Below are 23,946 nucleotides of genomic sequence, written 5' to 3' on the forward strand. Positions count from 1 at the left end.
GTGAACTCCCACTCCCTTTCCAGTCTATCATGCCATGCCAAAGAGAAGCCAAGAATCTTCTTTTAAAGTTTGGTTCAAACACTAAAGCAATAACATAGTGGCATGGCCTCAGTCTGCCTGCATCCAGCACACCGGCCCTTCCCTGCTACCGTCTCTCTAGTGCCTCTACAACAACACTTACTTTTAGCTTGGGTTGTGTTGGTCAGCCTGGTGGTGCAATCCTCATGTTGGTGGTCCCCGCAGTGACTTTCCAGGCTTGCAGGATGACACAGAACACTCCCTGGGTCTTCCTGGTGTAGAGTCCCTATGTGGTGCCTAAGTCTGCAGTCCAGCAGAATGTGTCCTCTGCAGCAGGCTTCCGGCAGAGTGCGAGGGAGCACATAATACTGGAGACCCCCAAAGAAAAGCTGGGTGTGTAAAATGCTCGGCTTGTTGCCAAGGAGAGGGAAAGCAACAATAGCAGACCTGGAAAAGACACGGGGAGTAAGGAAGACCAGCTGTCTGCAGGGAGAGAGGGGAAACAGGCAGAGCCTCTGGCTAAGGGTGCTAGCCAGGCATAGTGGGTGACTCAGAATCTTAAGGAGCAGTTTCTTCAGAATTTGAGGTTTTAAGCCCAGAAAGGAGACCTGGTCTGCCATGGTGGTGGTGGGGCAGGGCAGGGAGGGGACTGGGGTCCACAAAGGGCTAAAGTCTAGCGGACCAAGCCCTGCCTAGAGGAAACCACAGCCCCCATCTCCAGCCCCATGACATCCTAAGGCTGGTGTAAGCCTCTTCTCACCTTGGAGCAGGAGGGCAAAAATAGAGAAAAGGAGAGGGCCTTAGAGAAAATCAGGTCGCTTTGCGCCCTGCTTTGACCAGGAACTGTACCAGCCTCCCCCTGCCCCTTGAGCCACACTTTGACTAAATAAGGCCAGGTAAAGGCTCTGTGGGCAGCCAAGTAGAGGAAGGAGACCATGCATGCCCGTCCCCAACTCTACCCCACCTGCATGCCCTGGTGGCTCTTCAGTGGGCACCTCAAGGTGACCTTGGCGTTTTCCTACCTGGCAAAGTCCAGGAGTGCATCTCCAGGGGTGGTTCTGTGGCTTCTCCAGGGCCACTCTGCAGGACATGAAGCTGAGATTAGGCTCTGAAACAGTGTGATTGTGCTCTCTCAGATGCTCCTTAGGAGAAGGAAGGCAGGACTCCAGAAACGAACTGGGGGCAGGGGGGGCTCTGCTCCCAGAACCTTGATCATCCCCAGCCTGTGCCACCTCTTGAGGAAAAGTAGAAGGCACTCCGCCTGTCTCTTGTGAGCCACCCTGCCATTTCTTCATAAAGGAGACAGGCTTGTCGCCTTACTCTGGCCTCCCAAGGACTTGGGGTGATCGCAGGCACTTTTTTAATGCTCCTCACTCCCAACAAATTTACAAGTCTCCTTACAATGGGGCACATCATCATACCCCAGTCTTCCTAGCTGGAAGCTTCCTCAAGTCTATAGGCACGCGCGCGCACACACACACACACACACACACACACACACACACACACACACACGCCAGAAAACCCAGGGAGAGAGACTGGTGGAAGAGGGAAGGGGGGCAGCATGGGTGTGTGTGTGGGGGGAGACAGGCCAGATGTTCTTGGAATGGGACACGGGGGTGATTGATGCCAACTGGAATTTGAAGGGGGGACATTCCCCACGTGCTTCATGCTCCCGGTGGAAAATGGGTGTGTGTGCTGGGGGGTGGGGGTGGTGGTGAGGCGGGGTGACTCTCAGTCCTATCAAGCTAATATGAAGGGGATGCCTCACCCTGCCTAGGTCCCTGCACCTGTCCACTGACTTTAACTCCTGCCTCCCCAGAGTGTCAGGTTTTGAGAACTCCCCCCAACACCCATACCATTTTCTATGGGTAATATAGAGACAAGCCATGCTTGGGTTTTCCCATTCTGCTGCTCCCTAGCAGCTCTCCCAATCTAACACCGCCCCCCCCCCTCGCCACTATCGGCTGTAACCATGGCCCTTTACCTCCAGCATTGCCCAACTTTGAGGGGGTGGCCTTGTTCCCAGCAACAACACGCGGTGAGCCTGTGTGTGGGTTTAATATTTGCCTTTAAGGAGCTGAACTTTCCCCAGCCAGGACTGGGAGGCTAGTCGCAGAAATTTTCTGAGAAAACGAAATGAGGCCCTGGCATCTGGCTGCTGCCATTACTGTGTCATTCCGCGGTGCTCTTTTCCCCCACTTTCTTCTCTGCTCCCCCATTTTCTACCCTCTTTCCACACTGTCCAAACAAAGCTGGCTCCTCCACTGTTAGTTGTTAGGGAGCAGGCAACGCACGAGAAGTGCGTGCGGGGCACCGGGGCGGGCAGGGGTGGCCACTGGGGGTGCCCCGGGTCCCCAAACAGAGCCAGGGACGAGCCTGCCCCCGGCGGCCGCCCAGCCGCGGCTTCGCCTAGGCTCGCGGCGCCTGAGCGCGTGGGGCGCAGGGGCGGCTGGAAGCCGAGCGGGAGACCGGAGCCCGAGGAGCCCGAGGAGCCTCCCGGAGCTGCGCGCTGCTGCTCGCCTGACACTCCCCTTCCCTCTCCGACACCCGTCTGGCTTGGCCTTGACCACCCAAACCCTCTGGGTGGCAAAAAAGGCAAAAGAACGAAAAATGCTGCTGGCTCGGCAGCGCGCTCCTCGGCGCCACTGCTCCCAGTTTGCCTCGTCTGTGCCCCTTTCCCGCGCCCGCGTTCCCCTGTGAGGGCGCCCCTGCTCCACGTGAGTTCCCTGGCACCGCCGATCCTGGCGCCCCATCCTTCGCGGCCTGGGAGCACAGTTTCTCAAACATACCTCTAGTTCTCTGTGGCCTCGGTGCAGCCAGAACAACTTGCCGGCTTCTCTGCACCTCGGCTGGGATCCTAGAAATTTAAGCATTGCTTTCCCGGGCCCTTCAAAAATCACTCAGCATTGGTTCTCCTTACAAGGGAAACTTTTTTTTTCCCTTGGCACTTTATTTCCAAACATTTTTAAAGTGGGAATTCCGCTTCTCTTGGCTCCCCAAAATTAGATTATGTGGCCTGGGCTCCCAAGTTTGGTCCTGTCTCATCACCGTTTTATAGGCAAACTCCTACGGATGTAAAAAATACCAGCCTCAGTTCCCTAAAATTTAGTCCTTAGTCCCTAGTCCTTCTGACAAATTTTCCTTACTTGAGAGAATGGACATTTTCGCAGCTGTCTCCAGGGTAGGGCGGAGGGTGTTTTTCCGTGTCCCTGTATATCTGCAGTACTATTTCTGCTGACTCTCTTCCCCGCCACCCGTCTTTCAGTTTTACTAACGTGGAACATAATAGACTAGATTCTGTAGCCTGTTGCCCCAATTCCAAATTTTACAAGTTGAAATCCCACCCAGACCTCCTTAATAAAAATTTTTTCTGGAACCCCCAACGTTCTTGGGGCCCTCAAAGTTCCAACTTTTCTTTCTATGTCCTCCCCTAAATATATGCACCTAAAGTAGCCTACACTCTCATTTCCCAGATTCCAGAAAATATAGGGAGTGATTTCAGCAATTGTGCCTAAAATTCACTCAACAAGACCCCCGCGCCGCACCCCCCCCCGCCCCCGCAACAATCCCATGCACAGACACGGGTCAGGGCGTTGTGATTTTCTAGAGCTCCTGAAAGCTTTCTGGCCACGCTTAAGTCTCTCACGCAAGCCCCCAAGCAGGCTGAGCAATGATCTAAGGCGTGTGCTCACATATGGAGACCTTTCCGTGCTCTCCCAAGTCATGTATGCCTGTCCCATGTCTCTCTAGGTCACAGAAGGCACACAATTAACTTTGGGCCAAAGCCTTTTTCTGTATACTAGAATGCTGAATGTCTCCAACCCTTGAGCACTCTGAGCATTTTCTTTGCATCAAGTAATAAGAGTCCCTTTAGCTTACCAATTAAAAAAATTTTTTTTTCATTCAAACAACAATTTCAAAATCCAGTACCACCCAGGATCCTCACCCTTACCCCCCCCCCATGTTGAGCCATGCCCAGTGTCCTCCAACATAAGGCAATACTTCCCAGGCCCCCCAAATACACTTAGTGTTAGCCTTGGGTCACAAAAGGGTTCTGATATCTCCCCCTTCAATGCCAGCTATGCCCTCATTCAGCCTACATTTCAACTTTTTTTTTTCCTCTTCAGTCATCCAGCACAATCTCTGCAGATTACAAGTTTGGGGCATTGGTTCTCAGGCCCTATGATTTAGGAACTCATAATCTCTATTCCTTGTAATGTAGGAGTTGGTGTTGAAGTGCTCCAAGGATACTGGGAAACTTTAAATTCTGAAATTATTTTTCCAGGGGCCCCCAAGTTCAGGGACTCCAAAACAAATTGAGATTTTTTTTTCTTCCAAAGAGTTGGATTTTTATTAAACTTTAATGAACTTTGTTGAATTTATGACTCCTACCTGAGTCTCTCTACATTCAGACAATGTTTTATGGTCCTCAAACCACACTGAAATAATATCCCATATCTCCCAAATCCTATGTTTTAAAGGTCTGTGTCTTACAAATTTCCTAGCTACTAATTCTGTTTTCTGCAATTTAGATTTCAACATCCATTGGGTAATTTTTATTGATCCGTAAAACTCAAAGTATGTTTTTCCAGCACAAACATTGTCCAAGAAAACATACAGACTTCCCCCTTGTTCAACAAAAGACCAATTGAAATCTGTTTTAAAATTTAAAATATTAAAAGACATTGATTTTTCTGTCTTCTTCAAATAGACTGCTTGCTTGCACTTCTAAGTCTCCCACGTTTAGCCAGCATTTCCGCATTCTCTAGAGGACTTCTCTGAAGCCACAGAAACTTTGGAGGTGATTTTTTCCCCCAGGTGCTGCAAGGTCCACTGGCCTCAAGGTGAGCCCTAGTCGTCACTCTCTTCCCCTAAAAGAATGACCTCGAATCCTAAAATCCATCTGTGTTTTCATCACCCAAATTTAAGCAACTAAAAGGACGTTGCTCCAAATTTCATGTTAGGTGTTTTCTTAAACTCAACAGCAACAACAAACCAAGTAACTTCTTCTACAAATTAGTCCAGGATTTTGTGGGTTTTCTAAGCTTGCTGACCAAGCTGTTGAGTTCCCCAAGTTAGGCGTGGACCAAGACGGTCCCCCCTTTTTTCATAGAATAATTTCTCCCATTCTCCAACTTGGTTTCTAATTTTCCTGGAATCTCAAATTCAGTCATTCACCAGTTTCCTCATTTATGGATTCTCCTTGGAAACCTTCTACTTCTGGACACTCATTCGCAGGACTGCAAACCCCCGAAATTTGAGCATTGTTTCCCCTGGTCACTTCCCCTGTCCTGCGCTTAACATTGGTATTGGCCTCTTCGCGTTTCCTACAGTGTCCCAGCGGCAGCTCAGATTTTGGAAAAGTTTGTGTGTCCCGAACACGCTCAGGACACTGCTCAAAGGCCAGGGCGTGGGCAGTACTGCTCCCTCGTCCAGGAAAACGACTGGGCATTGCCCCCAGTTTCCCCCAAATTTGGGCATTGTCCCCGGGTCTTCCAACGGACTGGGCGTTGCCCCGGGACACTGGGGACTGCCCTTTGGGGTCTCGCTCACCTTCAGCAGCGTCCACTGCGCTCCGTGGAGCGATCTTCTGCCTTTCTCCTCGGATCCTCCTGCGCCTGCGGACCCGACCTTCGGCCTTGCGGTGAGCTCCCGTGCTCCAGCTCTTCGGCTGCCGGCACCGGGCTACTTTGCAGTTTGTCCCCAGGGCTGCCGCCGAGTAGAACGGGAGAGGCTGCTGGCTTCTCCCTTGGCGGCCACGCTCCCTTGGGTTGGGTGCCCCAAACACGCGCCACTTTCATTGCATTCTGCAAACTACGTAGTGGTAGGGGGAAAGGCTGGGCGGCTAGGAAGCAGGAATGGCAGAGCGCTGGGCAAAGCGAAGGCAGGGGAGAGGCGCTGAACTCTCCGGAGGCTTGGAGCCTTCGGCCTTACAGGTCTAAGGCTTGGGAAAGCGTGCGCGGAGCCATGGGCGCAGTGATTGATGGCCTGGCCAGGAGGTTATTCCCTGGCGCGCTGGTTTCCGCCGGCGGCAGCCCCTTCCACTCTTCAAGGTGCTGAGGCGAGCGGGGAGAGGCAGGGTGATCGGGTTTATGAGTGGGGTTGACTCCGTAAAAATCGCAACGGCTTCTTACATCGTCTGAACCCTCCAGGAGATGGTTTCCTCAGACCCCCAAATTATCGTGGTGGCCCCTGGGGTCGAACCCGCGTCTAAACAAGTTCAGCGTACTGAGGCGAGGGAACTGTTATCCCAATATTCTGGGTGGGTCCCAAAGGCGCGCTGTTTAGTCGCAGTCCGGTGAGCTCTGATTTACAGGTATGGTTTGAGCTACATTTCCTGCCCTGCTTCTTTCTCTGCGGAAGGGTGCAGACATTGCGCGGGGCTCCACGCAGGGCCTCGATCTGGCATGGCCAAACCAGCCTTCCCCTCGTGGCGCACCTGGTGGCCCCTGAGGCTGCTGGGGAATCCCGCGTAAAGGACCGGGAGGCGCTCTGGATATGGCGGCTACTAGAGGTGCTGCTAGAGCTGCCCAGCCAGCTCAGGCAGGTGGAGGCTGCGCGCTCAGCCCTAGCGGTTCCCTGGGGACCTTCCCCAGCCTGACAGGTAGGTTCCAGTGTGGACCCTCGACCCTGTTACCTGCGCCTGAACTCGGGCCTGCTGCAATGCGCCTACCTAGTAACCCTCTAACTGGGTACAGGTCTCCTCATTACCATTGAGGCCTAGGGTGCCACGCACGTTGGTTTGCACCACGCGCCCCTGTCGCACAAGTACAGGGCACCCCGGAAACGTGACAAGAGCCCTCGATTTTGGGGGACGGGGACCGGGGATTTCGTGGGCCTGCGGGGACGCTTAGCGCCCCCACCCCAGCTTCGCGACCACGCAACCCACGCCCCCCCCTCACCGGCACTCCCTGTGCCCGGGGCCCCCGGCCCGCATCCCCCCCCCCGTGGCTCCAGTTGCGGGGGCGGTCCCGGGGCGGGGCGAGAGCCCTGCGGACGCCCATTGGCGCGGGCGTAAGGCCAGCGGGGCCCGAGCGGGCTCCGAGCCGCGGGGCGGCGCGGCTATAAGAGTCGGGCGTTGGCGCCCGTAGTTTGCCTGCTCTCCGGCGGAGCTGCGTGAGGCCAGGCCGGCCCCCGGCCCCCCCTTCCGGCCGCCCCCGCCTCCTGGCCCACGCCCGCCCGCGCTCGGCCCGCCAGCGCCTCCATCCGGGCTGGCGGCCCCGCGTCGACGCCGTCCGCCGCCTCGCTGCTAACTCCCGCGCAGGGCGCCGTCGGCGGGGCCGCGCTCCGTCGGGCCTGCGGATCTCCCCACCGCCTCCTCCTCTATCTACCTCAACACCCCATTCCTGCTTCGCTAGAGGAGGCGGTCCCCACCGCAGGCAGTCCGGCTTGCAGGTCGCCGGCGTTGTCATCCCCCGCGCTCCCCCTCCCAGCCCTCCCCGGCGCGTGGCCCGGCCGCTCCCCTCTTCTCGCTGCAGTCCCGAGCGGCCGCGGCGCCGCCACGCCTGTCCCCCCCCACCAGAGGCCCGGGCTTACGACGGCCGAGGGCTCCGTCGGCCCTAACCGAGCTGGGTGCCCGTGGCCGGGGTGACGCTTCCATTCCTCCCCCCTCAGCACCGTCCTCGGCCCTTCGAAGTTGCATCCTTTCCTTTGCTTGCGGTGCGCGCCCCCTTGCGCACTCACTTACCCGCCACCTTTCCTAGGCTCCCCTCCTGCCCCCTCCCCGCTCCTCCTCGCCTCAGACTCCCTCCCCCCTCACGTCCGCCCTCGGCCTTCGCCTACCCAAGTGGATTAATTATACGCTTTCTGTTTCTCTCCGTGCTGTCCTCTCCCGCTGTGAGCCTACCCGCCTCTCGCTGTCCTCTCTCCTTCTCTCCCTCTCTGTGGTCCCCCCCTTTCACGTTCACTCTGTCTCTCTCACTATCTCTGCCCCTCCACTGTCCTTGATACAACAGCTGACCTCATTTCCCGATACCTTTTCCCCCCGAAAGAATAGTATCTGTCCCGCCTCAGCCCTAAACAGCCCGCCCTGCCATAAGAAGCAGAAGAGACATCGTTCCCCCCCCCCATCAAAAAAGCCATCCCCCCGTTCGAGACCCGTCGCAATTCGGCCCCCGCGACTCGGTCCGAGCGGCGCTGGCAGAGGAGTGCCCGGCAGAAGGGCCTTCGCCCGCTGTTCGGTTTTTTTGTAAATCCGCAGCAGGGAGATGGGCGGCAACTTCGCCGGCTTCCAGGTAAGGGCGTTCAGGGGCCCCAGGGCCGGGCCTGGGCTTGGCGGGACTGGTACGGCCCGGGGTGGGGGCTGGGACTCGTTCCCTAAGCAAATTCAGCTCCCCTTTGCGCCATGGAGTGGGGGAGGGGCAGGGGCAGGGGTATGGGGACTTCTGGGGATGGGGTATGTAAGCTGAACTCACAGAAGACTTCCTGGTCCTTCCTGTGTGTTCAGGGAGGGGGGATTGAGCTGCTTAAAATTTATTATTCGTGTTGTGAAGGCCCTGTTTCGCCCCCCCACCCCCGCCAGGTGCTGGGTGATGAGGAGGGGGGCCGACTCTCCCAAGCCCACCCTGGTATGTTGACTTTGTGCCAAGGAAATTGAGAGAAGAAAACTGGGTGGGCGGGGCCAGAAGCCCCCCAATACTGGCAAAACAGACCAGACGCGACAGTTCGCTGTCCCCCCCCACACACACCCCATCTATGCCCCCCAACATTCCCAACCTGGAATGTGGAGAAAGGGAGTGGGTTTGGGCTCAAAAGGGCAGTCCAGAGAGAAATAAGCTGCCCCTGCCTTTTATTGGGTGGAACTTTCCATAGGGGGATGTGAGGAGCCCACTCCCTGCCCCCATTGGTCTGTGCAGAGGGGGCTGGGGGCGCACGATGAGGCCCCCCCTCCCACTGGTGGTGCTTTGCTGAGGAATGGTCCAAGGGTAGCTGTTGGGGGTGCAGAAGAGAAGGGACTGGCTAGAAGGAGAGAGGGGGCGGGTGCAAAAGGGGGCGGGGGGAGTGGTCAGCAGGGTGGGGGTTTGGGGGGTAGGGTGGAGCCGGGACTGGGAGGAGCCGACTCAGACATAAAAGCCGAGGCACTGACCAGCTCGCAAACTGGACATTGGCTTCTCCGGCGAGAGCCTTCCAGCCTTTTCCTGCCTTCTTCCTCTTCCAGCCCCAGCGGCCTCTTTATCCAACTTCAGGTAACCAGGGCTGTGGAGCCAGGGCCCTGCTACCATCCTGCTCCGGCCTGCCCTGTGGGGTGGTCAGGGCACTGAGTAGCCTTGGGCCTGTTACCTCTTACAAGCCTTCGTCCTCCCTCAGCCTCTGTCCTGTGCCCACTGGCTTCCTCACCTGCTCCGTCCTCCCCTTTTCCTTCCCCTCCGCCTGCCCACTCCAGGAAATTTGGGCCTTCCCTGGGCCCTCACCTATCCCTTACCTCTTGGTCAGTCTCCTGCTTGCTTCTCCTGGCCACCTGGGCTGGACCTGGAGCCAGTGGCTTTGGGAAGGGACTTCGAGGTCAGCTCCGTCTGCTGCCGCCGCTGCCGCTGCCGCCGCCGCAGCCCCACCACCACCACCACCACCACCCAGGACTAACTGTTGCAGATATGGCGGGCTGATTGCAAGCAGTGGTGGCACAGAGAGCTTTGGGGGGATCGGTCTGGGTCTTGTTGAGGAGGTGGGCAAAGGTGACTTTTAGTTAACTGAGGGAGCCTCGAACAAAGTTGTTTCTTGATTATTCTGCACTGGTCTCTCAATATGTTTCTTTGCAGCAAAAAATCCTCTGGGCCTGTGGAACAGAGGCTGGGGCTGCGGCCTGGAGGGCTCTTCTGACTGCAGAGTGAAGGGTGGTGGCTTACCGTGGGTAGTGGCAGTCTCCCATTACTATAGAAGCTAGCTAACCATTGCCCTGGTCCGTAGCCACACAGCCTGTGGAGGGGGTGTGTCCCTCTAAACTGAGGTGTTCAGTTTCCCAGGGGGCCCAAACTGCTGTCTCTAGTACTCTGGCTATAATTTAGATCCTACCTGAAAGATGATTCTGTGGCCCGTAGAGGGAGTTTATAGGGTCCTTGACCCTGAATGGGTAAGGGTTGAGGCTTGGTACAGGACTTTAGGTTTCCTCTTGAGCTCTGAGGTGCCAGAGGACTTGGAGGACTGGGTAATCCTGGAGAGCAAGGCTCATAGGAGTACAGGGGTCCCATTGCGCTAACCATTGGATTCTTGACCTGGGCCCTGCTCAGCATAGCCTGGGGGAGGGGGTTGGATGGGTGGGGCTGGCTCTGCTGTTTAGGGAGGGGTAGCCAGCTAGCGGGAGTGGGGGGGGTGGGGGGGGAGAGGGGGCAGGGAGGTTGGCAACTGGTCCCTTTGGATGCACATGCTCCACGGTGGGTGGGGTGGAGCTATCTGCCATCTTGGCCACTGCTTGAAGGCCAGAGTAGGAGTGGCAGTGGTGATGTGCCCTTGGGTTGGACCCGCCCCCATGATGTCATAGCATGGAAACCAAGTCCAGTGTCCAGTGCTGGTCCCTAGCAGCTGTGGGTGTGGTTAAGCTGTAATTGCGCCTGTAGGTGGGTGGTCCTTGGGTTTCTACAGTTCAAAGACACCACGGGGTGCCTTCCTGTGTTCCATTGAATTTCTTCACACTCAAAATGGTTTCCCGCGTCAAGTAGTGATTAAAGTTACCTTTCAAACTTCAACTGCATTTTCAATTAAGAGATCATAGGTGTCTTTGGTGGGGAGGAGCATCTTGGGACCAGGGGTGTGGCTTGGGGGGGCTCTAGCTCACAGCCTGTATCTCTTCTTCCAGACACCAATGGGGATCCCAATGGGGAAGTCGATGTTGGTGCTTCTCGTTTCTTTGGCCTTCGCCTTGTGCTGCATCGCTGCTAAAGTCCCCAAAGAGACCCTGTGCGGAGGGGAGCTTGTTGACACGCTTCAGTTTGTCTGTTCGGACCGCGGCTTCTACTTCAGTAAGTTAACTCTAGACAGATGGGGGTCAGGGGCCTCGGGGACGGGGTGGGGGGGGGAGCGGTGTGTGGGTGGGGTCAGGCCTGCCTGGATGGGTTGACAGTTAAGATACACTGGTCGGTCTGGCCTTGGGCGTAGGCTATCCCTCCCCCCCCCCCCTCGGGCAGGGCTGTGGTCTCCCACTCTCAAGTCTGATCGCATTAAAAATTATGAAAAGTAAAAACCAAATGTGTGGTTGCCGGGTCTCACCAGGTTGAGAGTGCACATGTAGTTTGGGAGTACTACGGGGGTGCTTACCTGCTTTTTAACACTGTTCCAGCTTCTCTTGACTTCCCAGTGGGGGTTGGGGAGCTGGGCAAGGGCTCAGAAAAGAGTGATGGGGAAACCTGGGTGGGGCATACCTGGGAGGGGCAGGCGTACCCCCAAAGGATGACTCTTCTTGCTGGCGTGGGTCACTCTGTCTTCCTCACCTGGTCCTGGATATGCAACCTCCTCCTCTGCACCTCTACCTACCTGCCTGCGAGCCTGCTCTGGGTGGCACTTGCTCTTCTGGAAACCACTTCTGTTCCTGAGCACTTGGAAGCCCCTACCACCCAGCTTCTCTCTGCCCTCTGGCACTGCAGGGCCAGCCCTTGCTCGAGGAGCCACTCCTGCAGGAGGGGCTTCGCAATATAAGAGGACCCCAAGCCCAGCCTCGGACCTGAGTTCGTGGGGGAGAGGGGGAAGACGGGAGAAGAGAAGGGAGTGGATTTTGGGCACCTCACTCCTCCCCTCCCGTCTTGTTCTCTCCTGCCCTATCTTCCCTGTCTCAGTTCAGCACTAGGGGTTGGGGGTGGGCCCTTCAGGCTCAAGGTGACACCAGGCCAGGGCCCCAAGCCCAGGGACCATACCTGTGTCTACCATGGTCCCCTTGTGGGGCTCACCTCCTCCTCCTCCCTGTTTTCCAAATCACTCCAGTGTGGCCTCTGGTCTCTATGGAGTCTATAGGACTGAGAGAGGCTGTGCTATTAATTGTCAGGCAGGAGGCACCAGTAGCCAGGGGCTGGCTCTGCAGCTTGCACCTTCATTTTTCCTTTCTGGGCATCTTGGCCCACCTGGCTCACACTTCTATCTTCTTCCTGCAAGGTGACCTAGGGTCTGGCCAGGGTGTAGGGGGAGGGCAGGGTTAGTTTCTTCTGCAGCCTTCCCTGGGGAGCTGGGGAGGCCACTCTAATGGGTGCTGACCCTGTGGATACTGACTGAAGCTCTCTGTCCTATGAAACTAACAGGCATGCCATCAAGCCGCGCCAAGAGTCGCAACCGTGGCATCGTGGAGGAGTGTTGCTTCCGCAGCTGCGAATTGGCTCTCCTGGAGACATACTGTGCCACCCCCGCCAAGTCTGAGAGGGATGTGTCGATTTCTCAGGCCATGCTTCCGGTAAGGCTTGGGACCGAGAAGAGATTTTAGGTAGCTGGGTGGGGTTTGAGGGAATTGTGGGGTGGGATAAAGAGAACACCAGCTTCTTGATTTGGGGGTGTCATGGAGTCTACCCACACTTTACTGTTGGCCTCTGCCAATAAACATAGATATTTCTGGGCATTGTTGTAAGCTGGTGTGACTCTAATGGGTGTGGGGATGAGACCTGGCTGGGTACTCAGGCTAACATGATACCCTGACACCTGCTGATTAGCACCTCCTCTCCAGGACGCCTTCCCCAGACACCCCGTGGGCAAATTTTTCGATCTCAACTCCTGGAAACAGTCCGCCCAACGACTGCGCAGAGGCCTGCCTGCCCTCCTGCGTGCCCACCGGAGCCGCATGCTCGCCAGAGAGCTCCAAGCGTTCAGAGAGGCCAAGCGTCACCGTCCCCTGATCGCCTTACCACCCAAAGGCCCCGCCCACGGAGGAGCCTCTTCGGAGATGTCCAGCCACCATCAGTGAACCAAATTGTTTGGTAATTCTGCAATGTAGCACCATCACTCTGTGACCTCCTCTTGAGCAGGGACAGTTCCATCGTCCCACACTAAAATCTCTCTGCTCCACTTCCTACCCCTAGTTTCTCCCTACCTACCCCCAATGCCCCGCCTCCCCACATCAGGCTGCTCCCCTTGCCCCACACCATCGGGCAGGGCAATCCCAGCAACTCTTCAAAACCAAACTGATTGGCTCTAAACAACCCAAGTGACACCCCCAAATTATATATGCACACTTTAAAAAAAAAACTTTAAAACACACAATCCCTGTAAAACAAATTGGCTTTTTAGAAACACCAGAACTGATTGTTTTTTTTAAATTAAATAACTAAAGAAATCAATTGGCTGAAAACATACCAAAAATTAATTGGCTTAGAAACAATTGGCAAAATCAAATAATTCGGCGCCCCCCCTTCATCTTCTTCCCATTTGGATCTTTAGTCAAATTGGCTTAGACTTGGATCTAAGAACCCAAGAAGAAAGGAAGGGGACCCAAAATTTTCCAGGTGGCATTGTCATTGCTTCAGTGCCTTCTCCTTGTCACCACTCAAGATAGGGAGCTTTTAGCATAAGCTGGCCTGTGAACAACAACGGCCACCCAAACTCTTTCTTCACTGGCCATTCCATCACAAATGTCACCATGTCACCACAGGGCTGGGTGAAGGAACCCAAAGAGAGGAACAGAGCACAAAAACTGGAAACAAAATTTAATTGGCACAAGCCCCCAATCCCAAAATCTCATTTTTCTGCACCTACCCTAAAAAGCACATGTTAATATTCAAACTTGCAGACACACAGACACGCACACATACATGTAACACACCCTCATTTACACAGAACACACCCCTACACACACACACACACACACACACACACACACACACACACACACACGCACACACGCATGCACACACACACACATACACACACACACACACACACACACGCATGCGTACTCGCCCCCACACACTCAATTGGATGCACACACACAATTGGATGAGAACATTGAAATGGCTGAATAAATCCTATTCGAACCACATTACCCAAGCCAGGGCCCATCCTAAAGTCCTCCCAAGCAGTTTGCATTGTTTGAGCTCCCCTCTCAGTCCATCTAATTTCTGCTGCTGCGTGTGGGCCCTGGGTGTGACCCCTACATCATGAGCCCAGTGCTCCCCAGCCCCTGCGAGGACCAATGCCTTTCCATCTTTTACGTTGGCCTCACCCCAGTGTAGAATAAGTTTGGCCAGATAAGGAGATGGCACTGCCAAGTGAAACATGCTGCCCAAGTAGCCTGATCCCTGGGTGTGTTCCTGGGAGGAAAGATCTGGGGGGAAACCCCTTACCCCAAGCACACCTACGGGCCATCTGTGTCAGTCTCCTGGGGAGCCCCATTTTTAGGGGCTCCCCAGGAGACTCACACTGATGGTGGGGAGTGTGGGAAGTCTGGCGGTTGGAGGGGTGGGTGGGGGGCAGTGGGGGCTGGGTGGGGGGAGCTATGGGTAGGAAGTGGTCCCAGAGAGGTTTTGGATAGAAGAATCAGGAGGAGGCACAGTTCAACTTGCAGAATTACAGAAGAATCAGGAGCCCAAATTTTATGTCAATTGATCTATTCCCCTCTTTTATTCCTTGGGGCAGTATTTTCCTTTTTTTTTTTTCTTTTTTTTTTAAAAAATACCTCCTTAGCTTTTTATGCGCGCATAATCAAATTGTATCCACTCCCTAAGTAACAGGGGAGCAGTGACCAAGTAACGAATATATCGAGCCATCAGCATCAACTACCACCATGTCCTGCTCTCCGCCATTTATCCCCCTTATTGATTTTTTATTCTTAATCTATCTCTATCGCTTGGCCTGAGTTGGGAGTGGAGTCTCTGTAGGGTGCTGGCCACGCACTCACAGAGAAATAAAAGGAATTGAGAAGGCCGCTGCCTGGCCTGGCTTCTGAGGACAGTGGCTGGTCCCCAGAAGTTCTGAGGAGTGGAGGGGGCATGGGGCAGTGTCCCCTCAGGTGTTTAGGAAGGTGCTCGGAGGCCACAATGATGGGGCCCCCAGCTGGCCACTGCCGGTTGGGGGGGAAGGGGATGTAGATGTGAGAGTAGAGAGATTCCATCAGGCGGGAGCAAGTGGCTGCCTTCTGAGAGCTTGGGGAGGCCTCCCTTGTCCCTCAGTGTCATCTTACCCACTCTTCAGCACCCCGCCCTGCCCACAGGAGGTCTGGAGCTCTACAGACCTCCTGTGGGCAGGGTGGGGTGAGGCCTGGAGTTGGGGAAGCTAGGAGGCTTAAAGCCCACAGAGCCAGGAGAGCTGTGTACACGGGGTCACCTTGGCCCTGAGGCCCGAGGGTCTGGTTAACCGTAGCAGCCACCTCACGGTGCCTAGGACTGTGGCAGGGACCAGGGCGGCTGGAGGTTTACCTCACCCCCACTTTTGCTTCCAGTTTAGTCCCCCTGCCCAACAGTCCAACTAGCAGACTAGAGGCCCGAAGCTTCTGGGCCCTGGTGACAGGACTGGCACCTCCCTGGGGGCGGTGTGTGTCAGCCCGACCATGGCATAGAGGGTCCTTGGTAAATGCCTGAAGAATGGGCCATTTGGAATATTGGACAGAAACTCAAAGAGTAAATTGTTGTAATTGGAGAATGTGAATTGGCCTGGTACCCAAAAGATCTTGAGGCACCCTAAATTATCTGCCCATTTGGCTGGGCACCCACCCAGTTTAATTTGCCTCCCTGGGATGGGTGCTTTCAGGGGCATTTGCCAACCACCCTCTGTGTCCCCAAATTTGCAGCTCTCCCCAATCATAGATCACCCTGATGTGGGCACCTCTCTGGCCTCCCATGCCTAGTGTGGCCCTCCATCTTGTCTCTTCCCTACTGTCTTCGATGGGATCCCCTCTTGGATTCCCTCCCTTTGTCATCACCTGAAGACTACCCACGCGTCGAATGCCATATGTCACCTGTGCCACTGTCTGTGTCATCTAGCAGTGGCCCGGGGTATTTGCCTCAACTCAGTCCCTTTAACATGCTTTTTCTGGCAAAATCCAAAGCTTGGGTTTTGTTTTTAACCTGTAAACGCTTGCAAACCTAATAAAGCATTTAAAAATATTATCTTCTGAGTTATTTGCTCTTTTCTTTCGGGGGGCGTCAAAGGGAAGAAAACTTGGGTGGAAGGGGAGGTGAAAGGGTACTTGATGCCTGGCAGTAGGGCAGCAGGTGAAGAGGAAAGACCTTTGAGGTATGAAAAGGAGTGGGCTCAATAAGGCTCTCTCTGAGAATGCGCTTGGTCCTGACGCGACTTGATGTGCCAGGGAGGGCTGTGGAGAGGGGGACTCCCTTTTCCTGTAGAGAAGGGAGGAAAGGGGTGGGACTGGGAGGAGAAGAGGGAAGGGGCTACAATGGGGATGTAAAGTGAATAAAGAAATAAATTTACAATAATAATAATAATAATAATAATAATAATAATAATAATAATAATAATAAGGCACTCTCTGAGGAACCCAGAGGGTTGAGGACAACTTTAGATCCTAAGTCCTCAAAGATGGGGTACTGTGGGGGCTAAAAAGGATTCCATAAAGCTTCTCTAATGAGTCATGCACCATGAAAACCTACCCTAGGGAACATTGCCCTTAGCCTTAGGGGTTGGGGACCAGGATACTTCAGGAATCATAGTTGGTGTTGGACATGGGGACTCAGGGTGACAAACACCTGGGATGGATTCCCTGCATATATAGTTACCTCTACTCCCTCTATGAAGGCTATGCTGGAGCCTGTTCCCTAGTAGTCACTAGACCCACCTGACTGGTGGTATTGGTCTTTGGGGTCCCTGACCCTGGGAGTAAAGTGAGGCTGGCCCCCTTGATGCTTGAAACCTGGCCTGGAGGCCTTCTTCCTGCTCCTTTATTCTTTCTTAGTTCCTGACTTGCCCCAGTGCAGATGGGTGTGTGCTTGTGGACCTTGTGGGAAGGAGCCCAGGCTGGGGTAGCTGGGGAGGCCCCTCTTTCCCAGACATTATTACACACTAGCATTTTTTTTTTTGTATTGGCTAGTTTTAAAAAATAGAGTTTCACACTCTACCCCAGGCAAGCTTGGAACTCCATATGGATGTATATGGGACGCCTAGCAATCTCGCTCCTCCTGCCTCAGACTCCTAAATGCTGAAATTACAGGTGCGAGCCAGCACACCAGTTAGCATTTGTTTTTAGTTTTGTTTTCACTCCAGGGTCTCTGCTGTCAGTGCTATGTGGTATCACCTTTGGAGGTCTGCAGTGGTATCTTCAGGGCAGCCTCCATATCCAAGGGATGCTTCTAGACTCAGGGTGTGTAGTGGTTATGAGGGGCTGCTTGGAAGAAGTAATTTCATCCTTGAAGAGGAAGACTTGAAAACAATAAGGTGAAAATAAAGGGCATTGGGATCCTGAGACAGCTGTGGCTTGACACAGTTGAGGCTAAGATGAGGCCTAGGTCTGAACTCCATACTATGGGCAGACCACCTTCCCACCCAGGGAGTCTTCTGAAACTCTTCAGTGTCTTCTGTGGATGGAGGAAGGCCCAGAGCTGCCCAGCTCTCTGAGAACTGTTCAGTGTGTTCCCATCAACACCATCAGCTCCTGAAAGCCCCCACTGTGGGCCTATCTATCCTCTGTCAGCTCTGCAGTTGACTAGGGCCCTACGGAGCTGACCTTGGGGTGTCCAGGCTCCAGACCCTTACCCCTTTTCCTAAGCTGGTCCCTTCCTGACCTTCAAGCCAAGGTTATCCAAACCTGGAGTTCTTGGCCCCTCTTGATGTCTCCACATGTTCCTGATGCCCCTTTAGGGCTCCCTCACTCCACTGTAGCTTGCCTTCACTCTCACAGCAGGGGATATCTGCCTTCCCCAGGACCTACTCTGACCTTCCCGATGCCCTGGGTATAATGAATCACTTTGCCCAGTCTGTTTCGGTTAGTCCTCACCTCTCAGAAACCCCCTGAGGACTGCCTTGCCACCCCCAGCTCCCGGCAGGGTGCTCCAGGACTGCTTTTCTCTCCTTTTCCTTCTTGGCAAATTCTCTTTGTCAAAGAAGTTCTTCCCTCCAGTTTCTATCTGTCTGTCCACTTTCATAACTCCCATTCATCCATCCCTTTTCTTACCCATCCTCCAACCAATCACCCATCCATCTACTCTCCCCCTTATCTATTCCATACCTATATCCACATCTACCCAAACATCCACCCATACGGCTGCTCATAATTTAACCATTCATCCATCCATCCCCTTACTGGCCCATTCATTTATCCACCCATCTACCCATCATTCTATTGATTGACCCACTGATGCATATTTATCCACTCACCCCACCTGTCTACTCATCCACCAAACCCATCCATCTCACTACCCACCCGCCCGCTAATCTACCTACATCCATACATCCACCCACCTATCCCTGTCTATTTACCCCCTCATCACCCATGCTCCTATTCAACCCACTCGCTCATCTATCCCCCTTCCTCTAACGCACACACTCATCTACCTATCAGTCTATCCACCCATACATAGCATTCGTACATCCATTGCACACCCACCCACTCACTGATCCAGCCGCTGCCTATCTGTCCACTCATCCCCAACCGACCTAACCCATCTACCCACCCACTCATTCATGCACCCACCCCCCCACCCACCCACCCACTCATCTACCTGTCCACTCACCCACCCATCTACTGATTCACATATTCCATATTAACCTCCACCTAATCTATCCATATATCCATATATATATATCCATATATATATCCACTTACATACTAATCCACTCATCTACCTCTTCATCCATTCATCCACCCACCTATTTACCATCCATCTGTATACATATAACCACTTATCTACCCAGCCATTTATTCACCCACCTACCCACCTACCCACCCATCTATCCATTTACCTTCCCACCACTCCACCATCCATCCACCATGGCTTCACTCATTTATCTAGTCACTGACTCCTTATGCCCCCTATTTATCCATCTGCCTTCCTGCTCACCCACCAACCATTCATCTATCTATCCATTAGCCACCCACTATCCATCCATCTATCACTTACCCCATCAACACACGTGGGTGGGCACCTATAATCTTCAGGCCGCCTCAGCAGTAGCTGGGTGAATGTGATGGAAGGGCTGGATAGGCCTCACCAAAAAGATGACTCACAGAGTATGGCAAAGAAGAACATGTCAGAGGAAGGATGCACATGACTGGGCCTGGAACATCACTGGAGATGCGGTAGGGTTGCAGCAGTAGGAGGGACAAATAGAAGTCATGAGGTCAGAGCTGGAACAAGGTCAGGTCACAAGGGCCATAGAAGCTATTGCTATTCACTCAATAAACACTTATGGACATCTCTTCACTGGGTTGAACGATGTCCTCCAGAGAGACATATTTACCGTCTGATCCTGGGACCTATGGATGTGACTTATTTAGAGAAAGGAAGGGTCTTCAGAAATATAGAAGTATTTTGCTGTGACATTATCTTGAATTTAGAGTAGGCCTAATTCAAAAGACAGTTGTCCTCACAAGACATGAGACAGAAAAGGTTACATACGCAATAAAGTCATATTCAGAGACAGAAGCAGATACTAGAGTGAGGCAGTCACAAGCCAGGGGATGCCTGGGGCTCTGGAAATTGCAAGAGGTAGGAAGGACCACCATCTGGATTCTTGGGAAGGGAGGTGGCTTTGGCATTCCTCCATATTAGGCTCCTGGTCTCTAAAAAAATATATTACTATTGTGGTGTTGTTTCAGAAAAGAAATGCACTGGAGTGCCCTTATTCTATTACAGCCCTGCCCATTTCTGGATACAGATGGTACCACAGCAAGTAACTTCAAGTGGCCTGAGCCCCGTCAGGCCACGCCTCCATTGCCCCACCTGCCCCCCTCACCTATCTGCAGCACCAAGGTAGTGGTACCACTCACTTCTGCTTAGAACATGGTAGCAGCTTCTAGAAAAGCCAACCAACTCACGGTGATCTGAAGCCACCCTGACACAAACCCGTCAACCACTACACTTCTAACAACTGCCCTAGCCACAAGAGCCTGACATCTGAGGATCTCTGACTCTTTGCAAGGGTTGCCCTGCCTGGACCACGTCCCCTGAGAGACCTGGCCCAGGTTGCCATTCTGGCTGGGCCATCCTTCTCAAGGCCTGCCCTGAGCACCCACTACACAATGGCACTTCACATGCATGTGTCCACAAAGGCTCTAGGAAATGAAGGGAACAGTCTTCAAAATGGTGCCTCCTGTGCCTATTTGTTCCCCCCCAGGACATCCTAAAGACCTTTCCATCCATTAGCCCCATGCCTACAACCCACAAGACAGACTCACCACCCCCTCTAAGTCACATTCCCCATGAAAGGAGAGTGATGGCTCCAGACCTTGCAACTCTCTACCTAGAATCTTCTTACAGGGTTCACGTGGACTGTGGGGTGAAAGCCAGAGTCTGGCTATAGTTTTGGGTCCTTCAGCATATGACATCGTCCCTATCTCTCAGTTGTATCATACCATTCTTTCACCCACTGGGTTCTCTCACTCAGTATCCCCACACACTCAGCCCTGTAAGGTTGCTGCCCTCTCTCCCAGACAGACCCTTTGGCATCTGTCATCACCCTGATGTCCTTGGCATGCCTTCTGCTATCCTGGGCAATTCTGTTCTGAAACCCCAGATGTCCGGTCTTTAGGGGCCCAGCCCCTGTCTCCCAGAGATGCAGTGACTACAGTGTAAGATGTCTGCTGTCAGATCCTCCCAGGGCTTGTCTGGATATCTTGGTAACCTCCACTGCAGAGCTGTCCAGAGAGATGGTGCCTCTGGGGACCCCAGGGCATCCACTATGGAGGACCAAGCTTCTAGATGCCCATCCTTTTCAGGGATGAGTTCTAGTCTTCGGTGGCCAGGACTGGGTCATCAGACTCATCTTTCAAGAGTAGTTTCTACCCAGGGTCCTCAGGTCTCCCCAGTCACTGAGCTCTTGCCCAGGCATAGGCAGGTTGGGGTTGAGGTGGTGTGGTGCTGACAGTACCACCCACCTCCGAAGCCTGGCCTCTCTACCTGCTCTGTTGAGCCTTGTCCCCAGCTCAGCCTGCTTCTGGCTGCTGGGCCGAGGCCCGAGGCCTCATTAGCGCAGCCTGAAGCCTCTCCCGCTCCCAGCCCCAGCCAACCCAGGCCTCTGCCGGCCCAGCCAGAAACCAAGGAGAAAATGCCTGTTTATGCCAGTTATGCCCAAAGCAAAACAGTTTGTGGTTTGTGACCCAAATTTTTTGCCTTTTTTTTTTCAGAACATAACAAAGCCCAAGACAACTCCCTCCCTGCCCCCCCTCCCCGCAGGCAGACAGAACTGATCTGTTTACACTGGCTGCTTTGCACCCCCACTGGCCCCCCGCTCTGGCTCTGCCCTCATCCTGGGTCCTGGGAGCCCCCAGGAAGGGGTTGTAGGCCTGATGAAGTGGGTGAGGAAAGTGAAGGAGCCAGAGAAGGCTCTGCCTCCCCTTAGGCAAGGAAAGGATGCATCTGGAGGCTAGGAGTGCCAGGACTCAGTCAGTCTGGATCCATCCTAAACAGAGCAGGAAGGTGGGGAAACCATCGGCTGGTTGTTCCCCAGGTCTGCCCAGAAGTGCCAAGGGCCTACCTCCATTTTATGAGGGCAGTTCTGTTCTGAAACCCCAAATGTCCAGTCTTTAGATAGCAGTTGAGGCCTGCTTTTATGAGACTTCTGCCTAGACCAATGGGCACCACCTGTCCACTGGCCTCCTTCCTGCATCTCCTCATCCCTCAAGGCCTATGGTGCCCTAAAGTCCAAAGAGAGCAGGGATGTCCTCTGTCATCTGTGGGCTAGGTCAGTGGGTCAGCAGATGCACAGCCTGGTATTTCTTGTCTGCCACTGTGACAATATGAGCTACCCCTAGGGAGCTGGCTAGGATTAGTGCTGGGGACACAGTGGAAGTCCCATGGTCAGAGCTCTGGCCACACAGAAGGAAGGACAGGGTCTACACTTGCTTTTGCCCTCTAGGGGGGCAGAAGCATAAGTAAGCCTTTTCTTTGAGACTTACCACAGCCCCTGTGCCCTCTCACTCCCCCTGGGTAATCCTAGTTTTCATTCATTTTCATTCTCCTGGTGTCTGTACCAGTCTGGGTCGTAGAAAAAAAGGTATTTTCTGAGTCAAGGGGCCCCTGAGATAAGTTCCAGTTACTCACCAGAGGGGCCAGAAAGGTGGCACCCGGGCCTGAAAAGGACCTCTTTCTCCCATGAGAAAACTTTCCCCCTTGCACCTGAAGAGGGCAAAGCAGGAGGAAGGCTGGAAGGATGTCTCTGTAGAAGGAACAACCAGGAGCTCAAAGCACCTCAGGATTGAGTCCTGGCTCTGACCCTTAGCTCACCCTGCCAAGGGCTCTGGATGGCAACAGACAGTTTTTAGGAGAGAGCAAGGCACTCGGATGACAGTTTAAGAAAGATGCTATTGGGGTGCAACAGCACTGGGGAAGGTTTGTGGGGTGGTGATGGTTGGGGCAGAAGGGGCAGGATTGGGTGGAGAACAGGGGTGGTACTCCAGCTGGGAGGGGCACAGTGTAGACACCAACTGCACAAACTAGGGTGGAGTGTTTGTCCCACCCGTTCCAGCCCCATAGAGAGCAGGCCTGGGCTCATCCGCTGGTGGGGTTGAGGGACAAACAGAGAGTACTGCCTCATACTGTGGAGGCCAACGGGGGCTACCCTTGGCCAGGCTGGCTGACTCCTCTTGCTGACCTAGAGGATTGCTTTGAGAAGGTCTGGCCAGTACCTCTACTTCCCCCTCCCCTGCCTGTCATCCCTGGCCTCCCCTCGATCAGGACCAGATGTGCCTTGGAGCAGGAATTCTAGCTATTTGGTTAGCCAGCAGCTTGCTGGACTTTTTGATAAGGCAAATTGGTTCTCTACAGAGTTGGGCATGGAAGAGGAGGAGGAGGAGGAGGAGGAGGAGAGAGAACAGTATGCCCACTCTGCCCATCTTCCCATGCCAAAGACACCCTTAGACAGGTTCCTGGCCCAGCTCCAGAAGCTTCTTTCTGACATATATACTGGGGTGATAGAAAGTATTTTAGTGCAGAGAAGGTGGGGGTGAGCTAAGGCTCAAAGGAACCTCCCTGCTCCCTGAGTGCAGGCAGAGCCTAGTAAAGGGAAAAGAAATGCAGAGCAGATCCCCTGCTGTGATGGGGGTAGCTGTTACCATGGTCACACTAGTGCCTCAGTGGTTCCACTCCAGGTCCAGCTCAACACAAAGATCCTCTGTGACATTTGGGAAGGAGAACTTACTTCGTACTTACTGTGGGACCCACCTACCTTTCTTCTTTCCTTTCCTTTCCTATCAGACCCCAGAGGAACCTGTAGAACCATGAGGATGGACAGGATTCCATTCTTGTCAGAATTTCATTCTGGTCCTCAAGGTGATCATAGTAAACAGGACACAATACATTTTCATAAGCCCGATGGGTAGCCAGGCTAACACTTTTCAAAGCCTTGTCCTGTCCCCTCCCAATGTCCTCTCTGAACCCTCCTCAGGTAGAAGCTCTGTGGCTCTCCTGTTGGAGCTGGAGGGCTGCTCATTCTGAAACTGGGCACCCAGCTCTGCACTTTGGGTCCCTGGACTCCACAAAGGAATATTGCTTCTATTCTGTCAATAACATTATCTTGCTAGGACCATTTTGAATCTCAAATTGCTCTTCCAGATATCTTCCAGCATTGATCCTGCACCATCTAGCATAGTACATATTGGAGAGCAGGAACTCAATGTGAACTGCATGAATGGAGCAGGGTGAGGGTATAGGGATACATGAATGTGTGGATGAACAGACAGAAGAACGTGTGGTTAGTGAATGGATAGATGGACACATGAGTGAAAATGTGGATGGATTGATGGATGGAAGATGAAAGAGTAGAGTGATTGTTGGATGATTGGATACGTGTATGGATGTGTGGATGGATGGGCTGATGAGTAGATGAAAAGACAGATAAATAGATGGATGGATAGAT

The 23,946-nt window shown here is 53.7% G+C and overlaps 1 protein-coding gene across 4 annotated transcripts; it reads left to right on the plus strand.

The window, feature by feature from the left end:
- Positions 1–5,443: 5,443 nt before the first annotated feature.
- IGF2 (insulin like growth factor 2) lies at positions 5,444–16,023 on the plus strand. Of its 4 annotated transcripts, none has more exons than XM_084800744.1 (4): positions 5,444–5,665; positions 10,811–10,973; positions 12,240–12,388; positions 12,656–16,023. In XM_084800744.1, the coding sequence occupies exons 2-4, from the start codon at positions 10,817–10,819 to the stop codon at positions 12,890–12,892; spliced, it is 543 nt and encodes a 180-aa protein (XP_084656870.1). In that variant the 5' UTR covers positions 5,444–5,665; positions 10,811–10,816; the 3' UTR covers positions 12,893–16,023. The 4 variants fall into 4 exon arrangements, with proteins under 4 accessions (XP_084656870.1, XP_084656869.1, XP_084656868.1 ...); XM_084800743.1 differs by lacking the exon at positions 5,444–5,665 and adding an exon at positions 7,120–8,255 and having other exon boundaries at positions 12,642–16,023; XM_084800742.1 differs by lacking the exon at positions 5,444–5,665 and adding an exon at positions 7,123–8,255.
- The last annotated feature ends 7,923 nt before the right edge of the window (positions 16,024–23,946 follow it).

The sequence above is a fragment of the Acomys minous genome (genome assembly GCF_964271855.1).
Source record: "Acomys minous genome assembly, chromosome: 2".
NCBI classification, from domain to species: Eukaryota; Metazoa; Chordata; class Mammalia; order Rodentia; family Muridae; genus Acomys; species Acomys minous.